The following is a 16,903-nucleotide window of genomic DNA, read 5'->3' on the forward strand; positions in this document are numbered from 1 at the left end:
GGAAAATAAATATATATGTATATGATTGTGTGTATAGACTGTATGGACAATTATATGAATAGATAAAGTGTGTACAGCAGTAGTTATTTAGGATGAGCCTGGACTAGAATACAGTGTATATACATATGAAGTAGGTAAAACGGTATGTACAATGTATTAAAGTGGCCAGTGTTCAATGACTATGTACACTGAACAAAAATATAAAAGGCGACGTGCAACAATTTCTAAGATTTTACTGAGTTGCAGCTCATATGAGGAAATTATTCAATTGAAATAAATAAGGCCCTAATATATGAAATTCACATGACTGGGAATACAGATATGCATCTGTTGTTCAGACACCTTAAAAAATATATATGCGTGACATCTCCTTCGCATAGAGTTGAACAGGCTGTTGATTGTGGCCTGTGGTATGTTGTCCCCCTCCTCTTCAATGGCTGTGCGATGTTTCTGGATATAAACTGGAACGCGCTGTCGATCCAGAGCATCCCAAGCATGCTCAATGGGTGACTTGTTTGGTGAGTATGCAGGCCATGAACTGGGACATTTCAGATTTCAGGGATTCTGTACATATCCTTGTGACATGGGGCAGTGCATTATCATGCTGAAACATAAGGTGATGGTGGTAGATGAATGGCACAACAATGGACCTCGGGATCTCATCTCGGTATCCTGTGCTTACAAATTGCCATCGGTAAAATTGTGTTCGTTGTCCGTAGCTTAAACCTGCCCATACCATAACCCCGCCGCAACCATGGAGCACTCTGTTCACAACATTGACATCAGCAAACAGCTCGCACACACAATGCCATACCGGGAAACCGGGATTCATACGTGAAGAGCAAACTTCTCCAGCGTGCTAGTGGCTATCAAAGGTGAGCATTTGCCCACTGATGTCGGTTACGACTCCAAACTGCAGTCAAGTCAAGACCATGGTGAGGACGACGAGCATTCAGATGAACTTCCCTAAAGTTCCTGTGACACCGGGTGCTGTAGATGTCCTGGAGGACCGTACCACCCGGGGGTGCTCGAGGGGGTGGGTGTGGATGATGAAACCAATGGGATGCTCAGAGGAGGCCTTCCAGCAAGAATGGTGGTGGCAGCATCATGCTGTGGGGATGTGTTTCAGCGGCACGGACGGGAAGACTGGATCGAGGGAAAGATGAACAGAGCAAAGTACAGAGACATCCTTGAAAGGTTACTGGACCTGTCGGGTCAGTAACTGGGGGATTTCGACTCATCCTTACCACATATGGGATGTGCAAATTCATGCTCTCTCCCCCATATAGAAATTAGACTGCAACCATAGCACACACAACACGCACAACTAGGTACCTAGAGGCGGGACCAACAGCAGACTGGAGTCCACAGATCTGTGCCTCGACACAATCCTGTCTCGGAGCTCTACGGACAATTCCTTCGACCTCATGGCTTGGTTTTTGTTCTGACATGCATTGTCAACTGTGGAAACTTATATAGACTTTGTCAAAGACTCCAGCCACCCTAGTCATAGACTGTTCTCTGCTACTGCAGGGCAAGTGGTACCGGAACGTCTAGGTCCAAGAGGCTTCTAAACATCTTCTACCCCAAAGCCATAAGACCCCTGAACATCTAATCAAATGGCTACCCCTTCTTCCACGATGCTGCTACTACTCTGTTATCTTTGCATAGTCACTTTAATAACTCTACCTACATGTAGATATTACCTCATTTACCTCGACAAACCAGTGTACAAGCACCGGTACCCCGTGTATATAGCATCGTTATATAATTATTTGTTACTTTTTTGTTGTTGGTATTTTCTTAAAACTGCATTATTGGTTAAGGGCTTGTAAGTAAGCATTTCACTGTAAGGTCTACACCTGTTGTATTCGGCGCATGTGACAAATATAAGTTGATTTGACTCAATTTCGAGTCTCATAGCAAAGGGTCTGAATACTTGTGTAAATAAGGTATCTGGGTTTTTTTTGTATAAATTTGCAAATATACATATTAAAAAAACAGTTTTCGCTGTGTCATTACAGGGTATTGTGTGCAGTTTGCTGAGGTGTTTTTATATTTAATCCATTTTAGAATAAGGCTGTTTTTATATTTAATCCATTTTAGAATAAGGCTGTAACATAACAAAACGTGGAGAAAGTCAAGGGGTCTGAATACTTTCCAAAGGCACTGTATGTGTATGTATATATATATTTTGAAATGTTTACACTTTTTTCATTACTACATGATTCCATATGTGTTATTTCATAGTCTTGATGTCTTCACAATTATTCTACAACCTAGAAAATATTACAAATAAAGAAAAACCCTTGAATGAGTAGGTGTCCAAACTTTTGACTGGTAGAGTGTATGTACAGTTGAAATGGGAAGTTTACATACACCTTAGCCAAATACATTTGAACTCAGTTTTTCCACAATTCCTGACATTTAATTCTAGTAAAAATTCCATCTTAGGTCAGTTAGGATCACCACTTTATTTTAAGAATGTGAAATGTCAGAATAATAGCAGAGAATGATTTATTTCAGCTTTTATTTCTTTCATCTCATTCCCAGTGGGTCAGAAGTTTACATACACCCAATTAGTATTTGGTAGCATTGCTTTTAAATTGTTTAACTTCGGTCAAATGTTTTGGATAGCCTTCCACAAGCTTCCCACAATAAGTTGGGTGAATTTTGGCCCATTCCTCCTGACAGAGCTGGTGTAACTGAGTCAGGTTTGTAGGCCTCCTTGCTTGCACACACTTTTTGAGTTCTGCCTACAAATTTTCTATGGGATTGAGGTCAGGGCTTTGTGATGGCCACTCCAATACCTTGACTTTGTTGTCCTTAAGCAATTTTGCCACAACTTTGGAAGTATGCTTGGGGTCATTGTCCATTTGTAAGACCCATTTTAGACCAAGCTTTAACTTCCTGACTGATGTCTTGAGATTCAATATATCCACACAATTTTCCTCCCTCATGATGCCATCTATTTTGTGAAGTGCACCAGTCCCTCCTGCAGCAAAGCACCCCCACAACATGATGCTGCCACCCCAGTGCTTCACAGCTGGGATGGTGTTCTTCCGCACCATTTTCCTCCAAACATAACGATGGTCATTATGGCCAAACAGTTCTATTTTTGTTTCATCAGACCAGAGGACATTTCTCCAAAAAGTACAATCTTTGTCACCATGTGCAGTTGCAAACCGTAGTCTGGCTTTTTATGGCGGTTTTGGAGCAGTGGCTTCTTCCTTGCAAAGCGGCCTTTCAGGTTATGTCGACATAGGACTCGTTTTACTGTGGATTTAGATACTTTTGTACCTGTTTCCTCCAGCATCTTCACAAGGTACTTTGCTGTTGTTCTGGGATTGATTTGCACTATCTCTAGGAGACTGAAAGCGTCTCCTTCCTGAGCGGTATGATGGCTGCTTGGTCCCATGGTGTTTATACTTGTGTACTATTGTTTGTACAGATGAACATGGTACCTTCAGCCGTTTGGAAATTGCTCCCAAGGGTGAACCAGACTTGTGGAGGTCTACACATTTTTTTGAGGTCTTGACTGATTTCATTTGATTTTCACATCAAGCAAAGAGGCACTGAGTTTGAAGGAAGGCCTTGAAATACATCCACAGGTACACCTCCAATTGACACAAATGATGTCAAGTAGCCTATCAGAAGCTTCTAAAGCCATGGCATAATTTTCTGGAAATTTCCAAGCTGTTTAAAGGCACAGTCAACTTAGTGTATGTAAACTTCTGACCCACTGGATTTGTGATACAGTGAATTATAAGTTAAATAATCTGTCTGTAAACAATTGTTGGGAAAATTACTTGTGTCCTGCACAAAGTAGATGTCCTAACCGACTTGCCAAAACTATAGTTTGTTAACAAGAAATGTGTGGAGTGGTTGAAAAACAAGTTTTAATGACTCCAACCCAAGTGAATGTAAACTTCAGACTTCAACTGTATGTATGTATGTATATCATATATGGGGCAATTCAGTAATTAGGAGTTGTTATCTGTAATAGTTATGATAAATTAGAGTTTGGGAAACCCTGGTCTAGAGGACATGATACCGGTAATAAAGGACATGCTACTCACTTGGGGGGCATGTTAGTATCGGTGGGGGACATGGGGGGACCTTTAGGGTGCTTGTCCTCCCCCTCCTTCTTCTCCCGAGGTTCACGTGGAGGCCGCTCCCTGACGGGCCTCTCCTTCTCATCACGCTTCATGCGATCCCGCTCCCACTCCTCCTTTCTGCGCATTCTCTCCTTCTCTCGCTCCCTCTCTCTTTCCCTTTCACGTTCTCTCTGCCGGCGTTCTCGCTCACGGTGGTCCCGCTCACGGTCACGATGGCGCTCTCGCGGGTCCCGCTCACGTTCACGCTCCTAACATTCATACAGGTGGGTTTGTAAACACACTGCCATAGACCTCCAGCAAGGCTCAACCTGCTTTACGCTTTAACGGCGCATTCAAGAATCTCTTTAACCAAAAGGCTTACAAGTAAAATGCAAATTCGACAAAGTTAATATCGATTGTGCATTTGTGTTTAAAGTTGTGTAGTCCTAGGGTGGTGGATGTCTCTCTGAGTTTACTTACACTGTAGTGATAGGGCAGAGGGGTCTCTGTGTACTGCACTCTGAAGTTCTCATACTGTCCCCCTCTCCAGAAGGCCTCCATCTCATAGTCATAATATGGATCAGCATAAGGGTCGTTACTGAAATGACATCACAAACAAGGACAAATCGTACAATAGAGATAAATAGCTGTGCAGCTATATACACCATCTATATAATTTAGGGTTAATTTTATTTGTATATTTGAACAAACCCATAATTAGACATGTATTGACAAATGAATCATAAGGCCTAGTGGAGTGGGCTGATCATTATAACTGACCAGCTGTTTTCTCACAGCAGAGCAGGAGCTGATCATCAAGCAGGGAAACGTAGAGATAAGAGATGCATGAAAAGACGATGTTACTACCTCCCCTACATTGTACTTACGGATAGACTGGGTCTCTGAACTCCAAGTCACTACGGGGGAAGAAAAGGCCAAAAACGGTTTAAACAGAGACGTAGTCTAAAACAGTTCTTAAAAACATCCACTATGGCAAGATATTTTCTTTTGAACCATAGCTCCTGAGCTTACCCTGGGTCTCTGATTTCTCTGGTGATGCGGTAGCTGCGTTCCCTAAAGAAATCATTTTCCTTGTCAAAGTCTCTCTCATCCTCTCCAATGGTCACGTTAAAGCGCTTCTCCTCAAAGTCTGGTTCCTGCTCTTTGCGTATGGTAGCTTTTTTCAACACCTAGAGGAATAGGGCAGTTTTTACACGAGGAAAGTCTGGGATTTCACCATAACCTGTTGACTGAACAACCCCAACACACATGTACACTTATCATTATAAAGATGCTTCACGAGCCAAATGTAGCAGGGGAACCCTCTCAGAAAACATGTCAATTAAAAAGTCAACATACTCAAAATCAGCTGGTGCTGAAAAAATGACCTGTACAGAAGAGGAGTACATATATGCTTGTAAGAGCTGAGAGGGTGGTATACCTCTTTGGCATGTCTCAGACCCCTCTCCCAGGCACTCTCCACAGGAGGCTCCACTGGAGGAGGGGGTGGAGGGAGCTCCTCAACAGCAGGTCCACCCTGAGACAGGGAAACAGATGTAAACACAATACATTTACCCAATGCAGAAACACACACACACTCTTCACGTCCACATACTGCGGGCCAGAGGTGGTGCATACCCAGGGGTTGCTTCCAGGAATGAGAGGGTGGGGTGCTCCAGGTGGTGCCCCGTTGGGAGAGAAGGGGTCTGGCTTGGAGATGAGAGAGTAGTTGCCCTTGTCGTTGACCCCTGGATGGATGAACCTACAATTCATACTCCATGTGCAGTTACCTGGAAAAGAAAAACAGAGCTGTATCATTTTGAAAACAGATACATGGGAATTAGAAAAAGCATATTTTCATTGAATTCAAATACTTAAGTAAATTGCGTTTGGTTGTAAATTGACATCCATCATCGCTGTATGTGGCTTGGCTCCTAATAATATTCCATTACCACATTATCTTCATTTAAGTTATGAAGTACAATGCTTCCCCCTGCTGTCTGAAACAAGTGTCTTCAATATCACTGCTTCAAAAGGACCATTACATTGAAGAGAAACGCTACACAGGCCAGGCCACAGAAGCAGAACATCAGCGAAGAAACAAAACGCAAGGCTTGTGTTGCTGATCAAGTGGTTCACGTTTTTACCTTCGGTTTTACCTTCATGATACGTCTCTGGTGTAGAATGGAATGCTCAAGTTGCACACGCAATGTTTGCACAGTGTAGTTTCGTCAAAAGACAGGTGTTGTACACACGAGTGGTGCACAGGAGAGTACGTTGAGGTACCTTTCATGAAGAACCTGCAGACGGGCCTGGGTCTGACCTTCCTGTCCATGGGGTCCTTCACCTCTCCCTCCTCCAGGTCATCATCCTGCACAAATGGAACAGCTAAATATCAACCCACTTACCCATGTGCATCCGTGAAGTAACCTTATGACACTGCTGGAACCCTAGGTCAGTGGGACAGGGTGCAATTTGTATTGCAGGGCAGGTTATTTGTATTGTCACATGGTTTTGACTCGGGCTGTGGCGGTCGTTAAATTTTGTCAGATGGTAACTGTCATGCAAATGACTGCTGGTCTCACTGTAATTTACCTTTAACATAACACGTTCAGCATCTTCAGGCCTTCACACATACAAGCCGTTGATGGGCGCCTTTGGAAAGTCTACCCTTTATAAAGTCCATCATTTTTTGCAACTTTAGCTGTGAATAATACAAACCTTAGAATGTCTTAGAAATCAAAACATATAAGGGCTGCATGATGCAAGTATATTGATGATTTGAGAAAGTCACAAAAAAAGCTTGTGCTCTGTTCCTTGCCTCAGGCTGCGATCGCTGTTCTCTCATCAAGTGATCATATTTTCACCCATCAGATAATTCTCAATATAATCTTGTCTTTAATAATATGTGGAATTAGTTTTGATTTAAAATGGGCCATTATCAAATGTGCAGAACTGGGGCAAGGGAAAAAAGACGTTATCCTTATGCACTCGAATAGCGAATGGAGGCTGCGTTTACATGCAGTTCCTTTTTTCATCGTTCCGGGTTACGCTACTCTGGTTTACAGAGGAGCAATGTGCTTAATATTAGCAGCTGAGAAATGAATCTAGTTGCAGTAGAAAGCTGGAATCCTCTTTTAAGTGAATTTGACTGCGGTCAATACACATGCCTGTTCGTGTGACGGTAATATGGTCACTGCAACAGCCCCAGTTCTGACTTTGCAGTTCTGTACTTGATCTGTTCTCCTGTTTTGCTTCCCTCACTTATCTCAGTGTGAGTTGCCCTGCATACTCAAAGAAATCAGTCTCTTGATTAAAAGTATAATGCAGATTGAAAAGAATATATATAAATCACATTACTTACATCTATTTCTCCCTCATCAATCTCTCCATCATCCTCGTCCTTTTTGTCACGAAAGGAATCTCTCCTTCCTCTGTCCTGAGCCCTGGACTCTTCAGGCTTCTTAGATGGACCGTCTTTCGGGGATGGAGGAAGGATTGGTATCTTCTCTTTCTTTTTGACGCTCTTGTCCTCTTTCTCATCCCCTTCTCTGGGTCCTTTCTCCACCTCGTCATCTTCTTCAGGCGGTAGAACATTGGGCTCCTCAGGAACCTCCTCATCGTAGTCCAGCTCATGCTCATCAAGCTCCCTGGACACAGATGACAACTCCTCCTTCATCTGATTCACCACCACCCTCCTCCTCCTCAGTCTCTCTTCCTCCTCTTCATCATCTACTTCTGCTGTCTCCACTGCCAGCTTCACAGACGGTTCCCCACTCTCATCTTCCTTCTCATGTCTGGACATCTCCTCAGCTAAGGGGGATGACCTCTCCTGCTCTGGCTCAGAATCAGGGGACTTAGGAGTTTGGCTGATCCGGTCCTCCTCATCTGATTGGCTTTCCTGTCGCTCCTGTCCCATCATCACCATCCCCACTGACTCCTCCTGCTCCTGTTCTAGAATAGTATGCCTATCCCTTCCACCTTCCCCATCAGCCTCATCATCCTCTGGGTCAGAGATACGCTCCTGAACCACCCCCCCATCTTCATCATCATCCAGCTCAGAGTCCCCAACTTCACCACCCTCTTCATCTAAACCACCATTGTCTTCATTCAGCAGCTCACTGTCAGAGAGCAGCCTGTCCTCCTCCTCCTCGGGGGATGCCAGGAACTCGCTGTCAGAAATGCCCCTCTCTTCCTCTGGGGATTGGGGTGATTGGTTGGGGCTTTCAGGAGACTGGGTGGGGCTCTCGGGGGTGTCCATTGGAGAATGATCCACTAAAACAGAAGTAAGTATTTACTTATAGAACTGTCTTGTTATTAAAATAGATACATTTGGTTTAATACACAAAGACAATGTCTCTAGGCAATATACAGATAACTGCCAAAATAAACTGAAAGCGTGAACCACCGCATTTAACCAAAGCAAGGTGACTGGGAAAATGGTTGAGTACAAACAGTCATGCCCTTCGTATGGTTGAGTTGCAATTCAACGGCTCAGATACGAGACATTTGTGGCAAGGACTCCAGAGAATCACAGATTATGAAGGGGAACCAGCCACGTCGCGGACACCAACATCTTTCTCCCGGACAACCTAAACAGCATCTTTGCCTGCTTCGAAGAAAACACAGTGATGCCGACACGGGCCACCAACGCTCCCGTGGACTGTGAGCTCTTGTTCTCCGTGGCCGACATTAGTAAGACATTTACGCGTGTTAACCCTCGCAAGGCTGCCGGCTCAGACGGCATCCATAGCCGCGTCAGAGCATGCGCAGACAAGCTGGCTAGTGTTTACGGACATATTCAATCCCTATCCCAGTCTGTTGTCCACACTTGCTTTAAGATGTCCACCATTGTTCCTGTACCAAAGAAAGCGAAGGTAACTGAAGTAAACGACTATCGCCCCGTAGCACTCACTTCTGTAATCATGACGTGCTTTGAGAGGCTAGTTAAGGATCATATCACCTCACGACACCCTAGACCCACTGGGCGCAATCATCGTCACACTGCACACTGCCCTATCCCATCTGGACAAGCGGAATACCTATGTAAGAATGCTGTTCATAGACTACAGCTCAGCCTTCAACAACATAGTACCTTGACAAACTCATCAACAAGCTTGAGGCCCTGGGTCTCAACCCCACCCTGTGCAACTGGGCCCTGTACTTCCTGACAGGCCGCCCCCAAGTGAAGGTAAGCAACAACATCTCCACTCTGCTGATCTTCACCACAGGGTCCCCACAAGGGTGCATGCTCAGCTCCCTCCTGTACTCCCTGTTCACCCATGACTGCGTGGCCGTGCACGCCTCCAACTCAATCATCAAGTTTGCAGACAATAATAGTGGTATGCCTGATTACCAACGATGATGAGACAGCCTACAGGGAGATGGTGAGGGCCCTGGCGGAGTGGTGCCACGAAAATAACCTCTTCCTCAACGTCAACAAAAGCTGATCATGGATTTCAGGAGACGGAAGAGGGAGCATGCCCCCAACCACATCGATGAGCCGAAGTGGATGAATTGAAAAGCTTAAAGTTCCTCGACGTACGCGTCACTGACAATCTGAAATGGTCCACCCACACAGACAGGGTAAAGAAGGAACAACAGCGCCTCTTCAACCTCAGGAGGCTGAATAAATTCAGCATGGCCCCTAAAACCATCAAACTTTTACAGATGCGCCACTGAGAGCATTCTGTCGGGCTTTATCACCTGGTCTGCCCAACGCATCACCAGGGGAACATTGCTCTCCATGACATCTACAGCACCCGGTGTCACAGGACGTCCAGGACGTCCAAGAAGATCATCAAGGACTTGATGAGCCACCCGAGCCACAGCCCGTTTACCTCGGTACCATGCAGAAGGCCAGTACAGGTGCATCAAAGCTGGGACCGAGAGGCTGAAAAACAACTTCTATCTCAAGGCCATTGGACTGTTAAATAGTCACCACAAGCCGGCCTCCACTCAGTACCCTGCCCTGAACTTTAGTCACTGTCACTAGCCAGCTAGCACCCAATTACTCTAACATGCACCTTAGAGGCTGCCCTATGTACATAGTAATGGAATACTGGTCACTTTAATAATGTTTACATACTGTTTTAACCACTTCATAAATATGTACTGTATTCTAGTCAAGGCCTATCCTATACAGTGCATTCGGAAAGTATTCAGACCCCTTGACTTTTTCCATTTTGTTACGTTACAGCCTTATTCTAAAATAGATTAAATATTTTCCCCGTTATCAATCTACACACAATACCCCATAATGACAAAGCAAAAATGGGGTTTTAGACATTTTGCAAAATTATTACAAATAAAAAAACTGAAATATCACATTTACATAAGCATTCAGACTCTTTACTCAGTACTTTGTTGAAGCACCTGTGGCAGCGATTACAGCATTAAGTCTTCTTGGGTATGACACAAGCTTGGCACACCTGTATTTGGGGAGTTTCTCCCATTCTTCTCTGCAGATCCTCTCAAGCTCTGTCAGGTTGGATGAGGAGAGTTGCTGCACAGCTATTTTCAGGTCTCTTCAGAAACGTTAGATTGGGTTCATGTCCAGGCTCTGTCTGGGCCACCCAGAGACTTTCCCCGAAGTCACTCCTGCATTGTCTAGGCTGTGCGCTTTGGGTCGTTGTCCTGTTGAAAGGTGAACCTTCGCCCCAGTCTGAGCGCTCTGGAGCTTTAATTCACTCAATTCATATTTCCCTCGATCCTGACTAGTCTCCCAGTCCCTGAAAAAGATCCTCAAATCATGATGCTGCCACCACCACAATGCTTCACCGTAGGGATGGTAAACGGTGTCCTCCAGATATGATGCTTGGAATTCAGGCTAAAGAGTTGAATCTTGGTTTCATAAGACCAGAGGATCTGAGAGTCCTTTAGGTGCCTTTTGGCAAACTCCAAGCGGGCTGTCATGTAACGTTTACTGAAGAGTGGCATCTGTCTGGCCACTCTACCATAAAAGCCTGATTGGTGGAGTTCTGCAGAGATGGTTGTCTTTCTGGGAGGTTCTCCCATCTCAACAGAGGAACTCTAGAGCTCTGTCAGAGTGACCATCGGGTTCTTGGTCACCTCCCTGACCAAGGCCCTTCTCCCCTGGTGGGCGGCCAGCTCTAGGAAGAGTCTTGGTGGATCTAAACCTCTTCCATCTCAGAATGATGGAGTCCAATGTGTTTTTTTTTTGTGTGTGTGTGTGTGTGTGTTCTTGGGGACATTCAATGCTGCAGACATTTTTTGGTACCCTTCCCCAGATCTGTGCCTCAATACAATCATGTCTCGGAGCTCTACAGACAATTCCTTCGACCTGTGGCTTGGTTTTGCTCTGACATGCACTGTCAACTGTGGGACCTTTATATAGACAGGTATGTGCCTTTCCAAATCATGTCCAATGAATTGAAAAACCCTGATGAAAACAGCTCGTCTGTCGAAACATTGGATATTAGGTTATTTAATTATTGCATCTGAGCTCCTAGGGTGTCCTTTTCTTTTTCAATGAATTGAATTCACCACAGTTGGCCGCCAATCAAGTTGTAAAAACATCTCAAGGATTATCAATGGAAACAGGATGCACCTGAGCTCAATTTCTAGTCTTATAGCAAAGGATCTGAATACTTATGTAAATAAATTAGCAAACATTTCTAATAACCTGTTTTCGCTTCGTCATTGTGGGGTATTGTGTGTAGATTGATGAGGATTTGTATTTATGTCATCCTTTTTGGAATAAGGTTGTAATGTATCAAAATGTGGAAAAGGGAAGGGGTCTGAATTCATTCCGAATGCGCTGTATAACTACTGCTGTACATATACCACTCTTTAGATATACTACATAGTATATTCATATACTCTCCATAATGTCTATACTTCCCACCACACATACAGTTGAAGTCGGAAGTTTACATACACTTATGTTGGAGTCATTAAAACTCGTTTTTCAACCACTCCACAAATTTCTTGTTAACAAACCAAAGTTTTGGCAAGTCTGTTAGGATATCTATTTTGTGTATAACAAGTCATTTTTCCAACAATTGTTTACAGACAGATTATTTCACTTATAATTCACTGTATCACAATTCCAGTGGGTCAGAAGTTTATATACACTAAGTTGACTGTGCCTTTAAACAGCTTGGAAAATCCCAGAAAAGGATGTCATGGCTTTAGGTAGGCTAATTGACATCATTTGAGTCAATTGGAGGTGTACCTGTGGATGCATTTCAAGGCCTTCCTTCAAACTCAGTGACTCTTTGCTTGACACCATGGGAAAATCAAAAGAAATCAGCCAAAAAAACGTTTGTAGACTTCCACAATTCTGGTTCATCCTTGGGAGCAATTTCCAAACGCCTGAAGGTACCACGTTCATCTGTACAAACAATAGTACGCAAGTATAAACACCATGGACCCACGCAGCCGTCATACCGCTCAGGAAGGAGACACTTTCGGTCTCCTAGAGATGAACGTACTTTGGTGCGAAAAGTGCAAATCAATCCCAGAACAACAACAAAGGACCTTGTGAAGATGCTGGAGGAAACCGGTACAAAAGTACATATATCCACAGTAAAACGAGTCCTATATCGACATAACCTGAAAGGTCGCTAAGCAAGGAAGAAGCCACTGCTCAAAACCGCCATAAAAAGCCAGACTACGGTTTGCAACTGCACATGGGGACAAAGATCGTACTTTTTGGAGAAATGTCCTCTGGTCTGATGAAACAAAAATAGAACTGTTTGGCCATAATCACCATCGTTATGTTTGGAGGAAAAGGGGGGAGGCTTGCAAGCCGAAGAACACCATTCCAACCGTGAAGCACTGGGGTGGCAGCATCATGTTGTGGGGGTGCTTTGCTGCAGAAGGGACTGGTGCACTTCACAAAACAGAGGGTGTCATGAGGAAGGAAAATTATGTGGATATATTGAAGCAACATCTCAAGACATCAGTCAGGAAGTTAAAGCTTGGTCTAAAATGGGTCTTACAAATGGACAATGACCCCAAGCATACTTCCAAAGTTGTGGAAAATTGGCTCACGGACAACAAAGTCAAGGTATTGGAGTGGCCATCACAAAGCCCTGACCGCAATCCTATAGAAAATTTGAGGGCAGAATTGAAAAAGCATGTGCGAGCAAGGAGGCCTACAAACCTGACTTGGTTACACCAGCTGTCAGGAGGAATGGGCCAAAATTCCCCCAACTTAATCAATTTAAAGGCAATGCTACCAAGTACTAATTGAGTGTATGTAAACTTCTGACCCACTGGGAATGTGATGAAAGATATAAAAGCTGAAATAAATCATTCTCTCTACTATTATTCTGACATTTGACATTCTTACAATAAAGTGGTGATCCTAAGACAGGAAATGTTTTAATGTCAGGAATTGTGAAAAACTGAGTTTAAATGTATTTGGCTAAGGTGTATGTAAACTTCCGACTTCAACTGTACATATACATATTTCTGACTCCGACATTGCGCGTCCTAATACTTCTAAATTCCATTATTTTACATTAGTGTGTATCGTTAGATATTACTGCACTTTTGGAGCTAGGATCACAAGCATTTTGAAACACCTGCAATAACATCTGAAAAACATTCAGAGAAGAAAATATAAATGCAACATGTAAAGTGTTGTTCCCATGTTTCATGAGCTGAAATAAAAGATCAGAGAAATGTTCCATATTTCACTCCAATTTTGTGCACAAATGTGTTTACCTAGTGAGCATTTCTCCTTTTCCAAGATAATCCATCCACCTGACAGGTGTGGCATATCAAAAAGCTGATTAAACCTTGTGCTGGGGACAATAAAAGGACGCTATAAAATCTGCAGTTGTCATGTTGACTGCAGGAATGTCCACCTGAGCTTTTGCCAGAGAATAGAATGTTAATTTCTCGACCATAAGCCACCTCCAACATCATTTTAGAGAATTTGGCAGTACGTCCAACCGGCCTCACAATCGCAGATCACGTGTAACCACACCAGCCCAGGACCTCCACATCCAGCTTCTTCACCTGCGGGGTCAACTGAGACCAACCACCCGGACAGCTGATGAAACTGGGCGCAGCCATAGGCCCACCCACTTTGGAGCTAGGCCCATATGTCTGTCAGTAAATCTGATTGACGGGGCCTAGATCCCAAGTTGGTGTGCCTATGTCCTCCCATGACTGCGCCCCCGCAGTTATGTGAAATCCATAGATTAGGGCCTAATGAATTTAGTTCCATTCAATTCAAATCAATTTATATAACCCTTGTTACATCAGCTGATATCTCAAAGTGCGGTACAGAAACCCAGCCTAAAACCCCAAATAGCAAGCAATGCAGGTGTAGAAGCACAGTGGCTAGGAAAAACTCCCTAGAAAGGCCAAAACCTTGGAAGAAACCTAGAGAGGAACCAGGCTGAGGAGATTATAAAAGAACATTGACTGATTTCCTTATATGAACTCAGAAAAATCCTTGTTTATATTTTTGTTCAGTATACAGTACCAGCCAAAAGTTGACACAGCTACTCATTCAATTTTTTAAAAACTATTTTCTACATTGTAGAATAATATCGAAGACATCAAAACTATGAAAAAACACATATGGAATCATGTAGTAACCAACATTTATTTTATATTTGACATTCATCAAAGCAGCCACCCTTTGCCTTGATGACAGCTTTGCACACTCCTGGCATTCTCTCAACAAGCTTCATGAGGTAGTCACCTGGAATGCATTTCAATTAACAGGTATGCCTTGTTAAAAGTTAATTTGTGGTATGTCTTTCCTTAATGCAGCTCAGCCAATCAGTTGGGGTGCTATACAGAAGAGAGCCCTATTTGGTTAAAGACCAAGTCCATATTATGGCAACAGCTCAAATTAGCAAAGAGAAACAACAGTCCATACTTACTTTAACACATGAAGGTCAGTCAATATCGAAAATTAAGAACTTTGAAAGTTTCTTCTTCTTAACTTAAAGTTTCTTCAAGTGCAGTCGCAAAAACCATCAAGAAATATGATGGAACTGGCTCATGAGGACCACCACAGGAAAGAAAGACCCAGAGTTACCTCTGCTGCAGAGGGTAAGTTCATTAGAGTTACCAGCCTCAAGAATTGCAGCCCAAATAAATGATTCACAAAGTTCAAGTAAGACACTTTTCAACATCCACTGTTCACAGGAGACTGTGTGAATCAGGCCTTCATGGTCAAATTATAGCAAAGGAACCACTACTAAAGGACACCAATATTAAGAAGACTTGCTTGGGCCAAGAAACACAAGCAACAGACCAGTGGAAATCTATCCTTTGGTCTGATGAGTCCAAAGTTCAGATTTTTGGTTCCAACCACTGTCTTTGTGAGACGCAGAGCAGGCGAATGGGTGACCTCCACATGTGTGGTTCCCACCGTGAAGCATGGAGGTGGTGGGATGGTGCTTTGCTGGTGACACTGTAAGTGATTTATTTTGAATTCAAGGCACACTAAACCAGCATGGCTACCACAGCATTCTGCAGTGATACATCATCCCATCTGGTTTGCGCTTAGTGGGACTATCATTTTTTTTTTTTTTTTTTACACACCCAGGCAGTGTAAGGTCTATTTGACCAAGGAGGAGAGTGATGCATCTGATGACCTGGTCTCCACAATCACCTGACCTCAACCCAATTGAGATGGTTTGGGATGAGTTGGACAGCAGAGTGAAGGAAAAGTAGCCAACAAGTGCTCAGCATGTGGGAACTCATTATAGACAGTTGGAAAAGCATTCCAGGTAAAGATGGTGGAGAGTGTGCAAAGCTGTCAGGGCAGAGGGTGGCTACTTTGAAGAATCTAAAATATGTTTTGATTTGTCTTTTTTTGGTTACGACATGATTCCATGTGTTTTTTCATAGTTTGTCCACTATTGTTCTACAATGTAGTAAAAATAAAACCCTTTAAATTAGTAGGTGTCAACTTAACTGGTACTGTATGTGACCAAGAAAATGTGACTTCATTGAAATTATATAGGGAGTCTATCCATTTCTCGATGGAAGACGTCAAAGCGCGAATTTTAACTAGTTATCTGATTGCATATGGCTACAAAGTTCGTAATAAGCTACATGCATGTAGCGAGTGCATCCGCCATATCTCGAGAATGGTCAAATTCACGCAGGTCAATAAGTCTGTCAGAGATGATTACATTTTGATATTTTAAATCAAATCACATTTTATTGGTAAGTTAACTAGCGAACGTTAACTAGTTATGTTTCAACTAGAGCAGGTGATCATTGCTGCCTTCAACACAATGTTCATATTAAAACTGGGGGACTCGGTGTTTTTAGTAGAACAATGACGTAGCTAGATAGATAAGCAAAATAAGAGGCGCAGTAGGACAAAAAGATGTCTCGTTAGCTTACAACAACAATGCTAACGTTAGCTAGTTACCGGGTGAAGCAGGCCCGAAAACTGCGAGGGCTATACCAGACAAGAAGCTAACGTCTGATTTGTATTTAGAAGATGCCACAATGAGTTAAACATGGATTTAACCAACCAATACAACTGAAAAGCAACTTTATACACGCAAAATACCACTTTCTGGTCTGCTATCGAAGCATGCTTGTCTGTTCAATTAACAATGCAACCCTCCCCCTACAAACACCAGTAACGTTAGCTAGATAAACTTGAAATATTTTCAGTCACCTTTCCAACCTGAACCTCGTTGAAGACAGGCGGCGTTAAGAACAACCCCGTCTCTCTTCCTCTTTGTCTGAGGCTCTACAATAAATAATGGTATGGTTATTTATCTGCTATGCTGGAGGAAATAAAAAAAACCTACACGATACAGTGAGAGCGGCCATTGCAGTGACGTCAT

General features: G+C 43.3%; 1 protein-coding gene across 2 annotated transcripts in view; it reads right to left on the minus strand.

The window, feature by feature from the left end:
• Nucleotides 1–16,903, minus strand: part of LOC129862566 (zinc finger CCCH domain-containing protein 18-like) — a 35,750-nt gene extending 18,847 nt beyond the window's left edge. For both annotated transcript variants that reach the window (XM_055934344.1, XM_055934343.1), the window contains exons 1-9: nucleotides 16,732–16,903; nucleotides 7,462–8,372; nucleotides 6,384–6,468; nucleotides 5,736–5,887; nucleotides 5,539–5,634; nucleotides 5,130–5,287; nucleotides 4,985–5,014; nucleotides 4,578–4,695; nucleotides 4,080–4,366 (exon numbers count right to left, since the gene is read on the minus strand). In XM_055934344.1, the coding sequence (XP_055790319.1) occupies nucleotides 4,080–4,366; nucleotides 4,578–4,695; nucleotides 4,985–5,014; nucleotides 5,130–5,287; nucleotides 5,539–5,634; nucleotides 5,736–5,887; nucleotides 6,384–6,468; nucleotides 7,462–8,358 (1,823 nt within the window). In that variant the 5' untranslated portion in view covers nucleotides 8,359–8,372; nucleotides 16,732–16,903. The remainder of the gene's footprint in view (nucleotides 1–4,079; nucleotides 4,367–4,577; nucleotides 4,696–4,984; nucleotides 5,015–5,129; nucleotides 5,288–5,538; nucleotides 5,635–5,735; nucleotides 5,888–6,383; nucleotides 6,469–7,461; nucleotides 8,373–16,731) is intronic.

The sequence above is a fragment of the Salvelinus fontinalis genome, chromosome 9, assembly GCF_029448725.1.
Source record: "Salvelinus fontinalis isolate EN_2023a chromosome 9, ASM2944872v1, whole genome shotgun sequence".
Lineage (NCBI taxonomy): Eukaryota > Metazoa > Chordata > Actinopteri > Salmoniformes > Salmonidae > Salvelinus > Salvelinus fontinalis.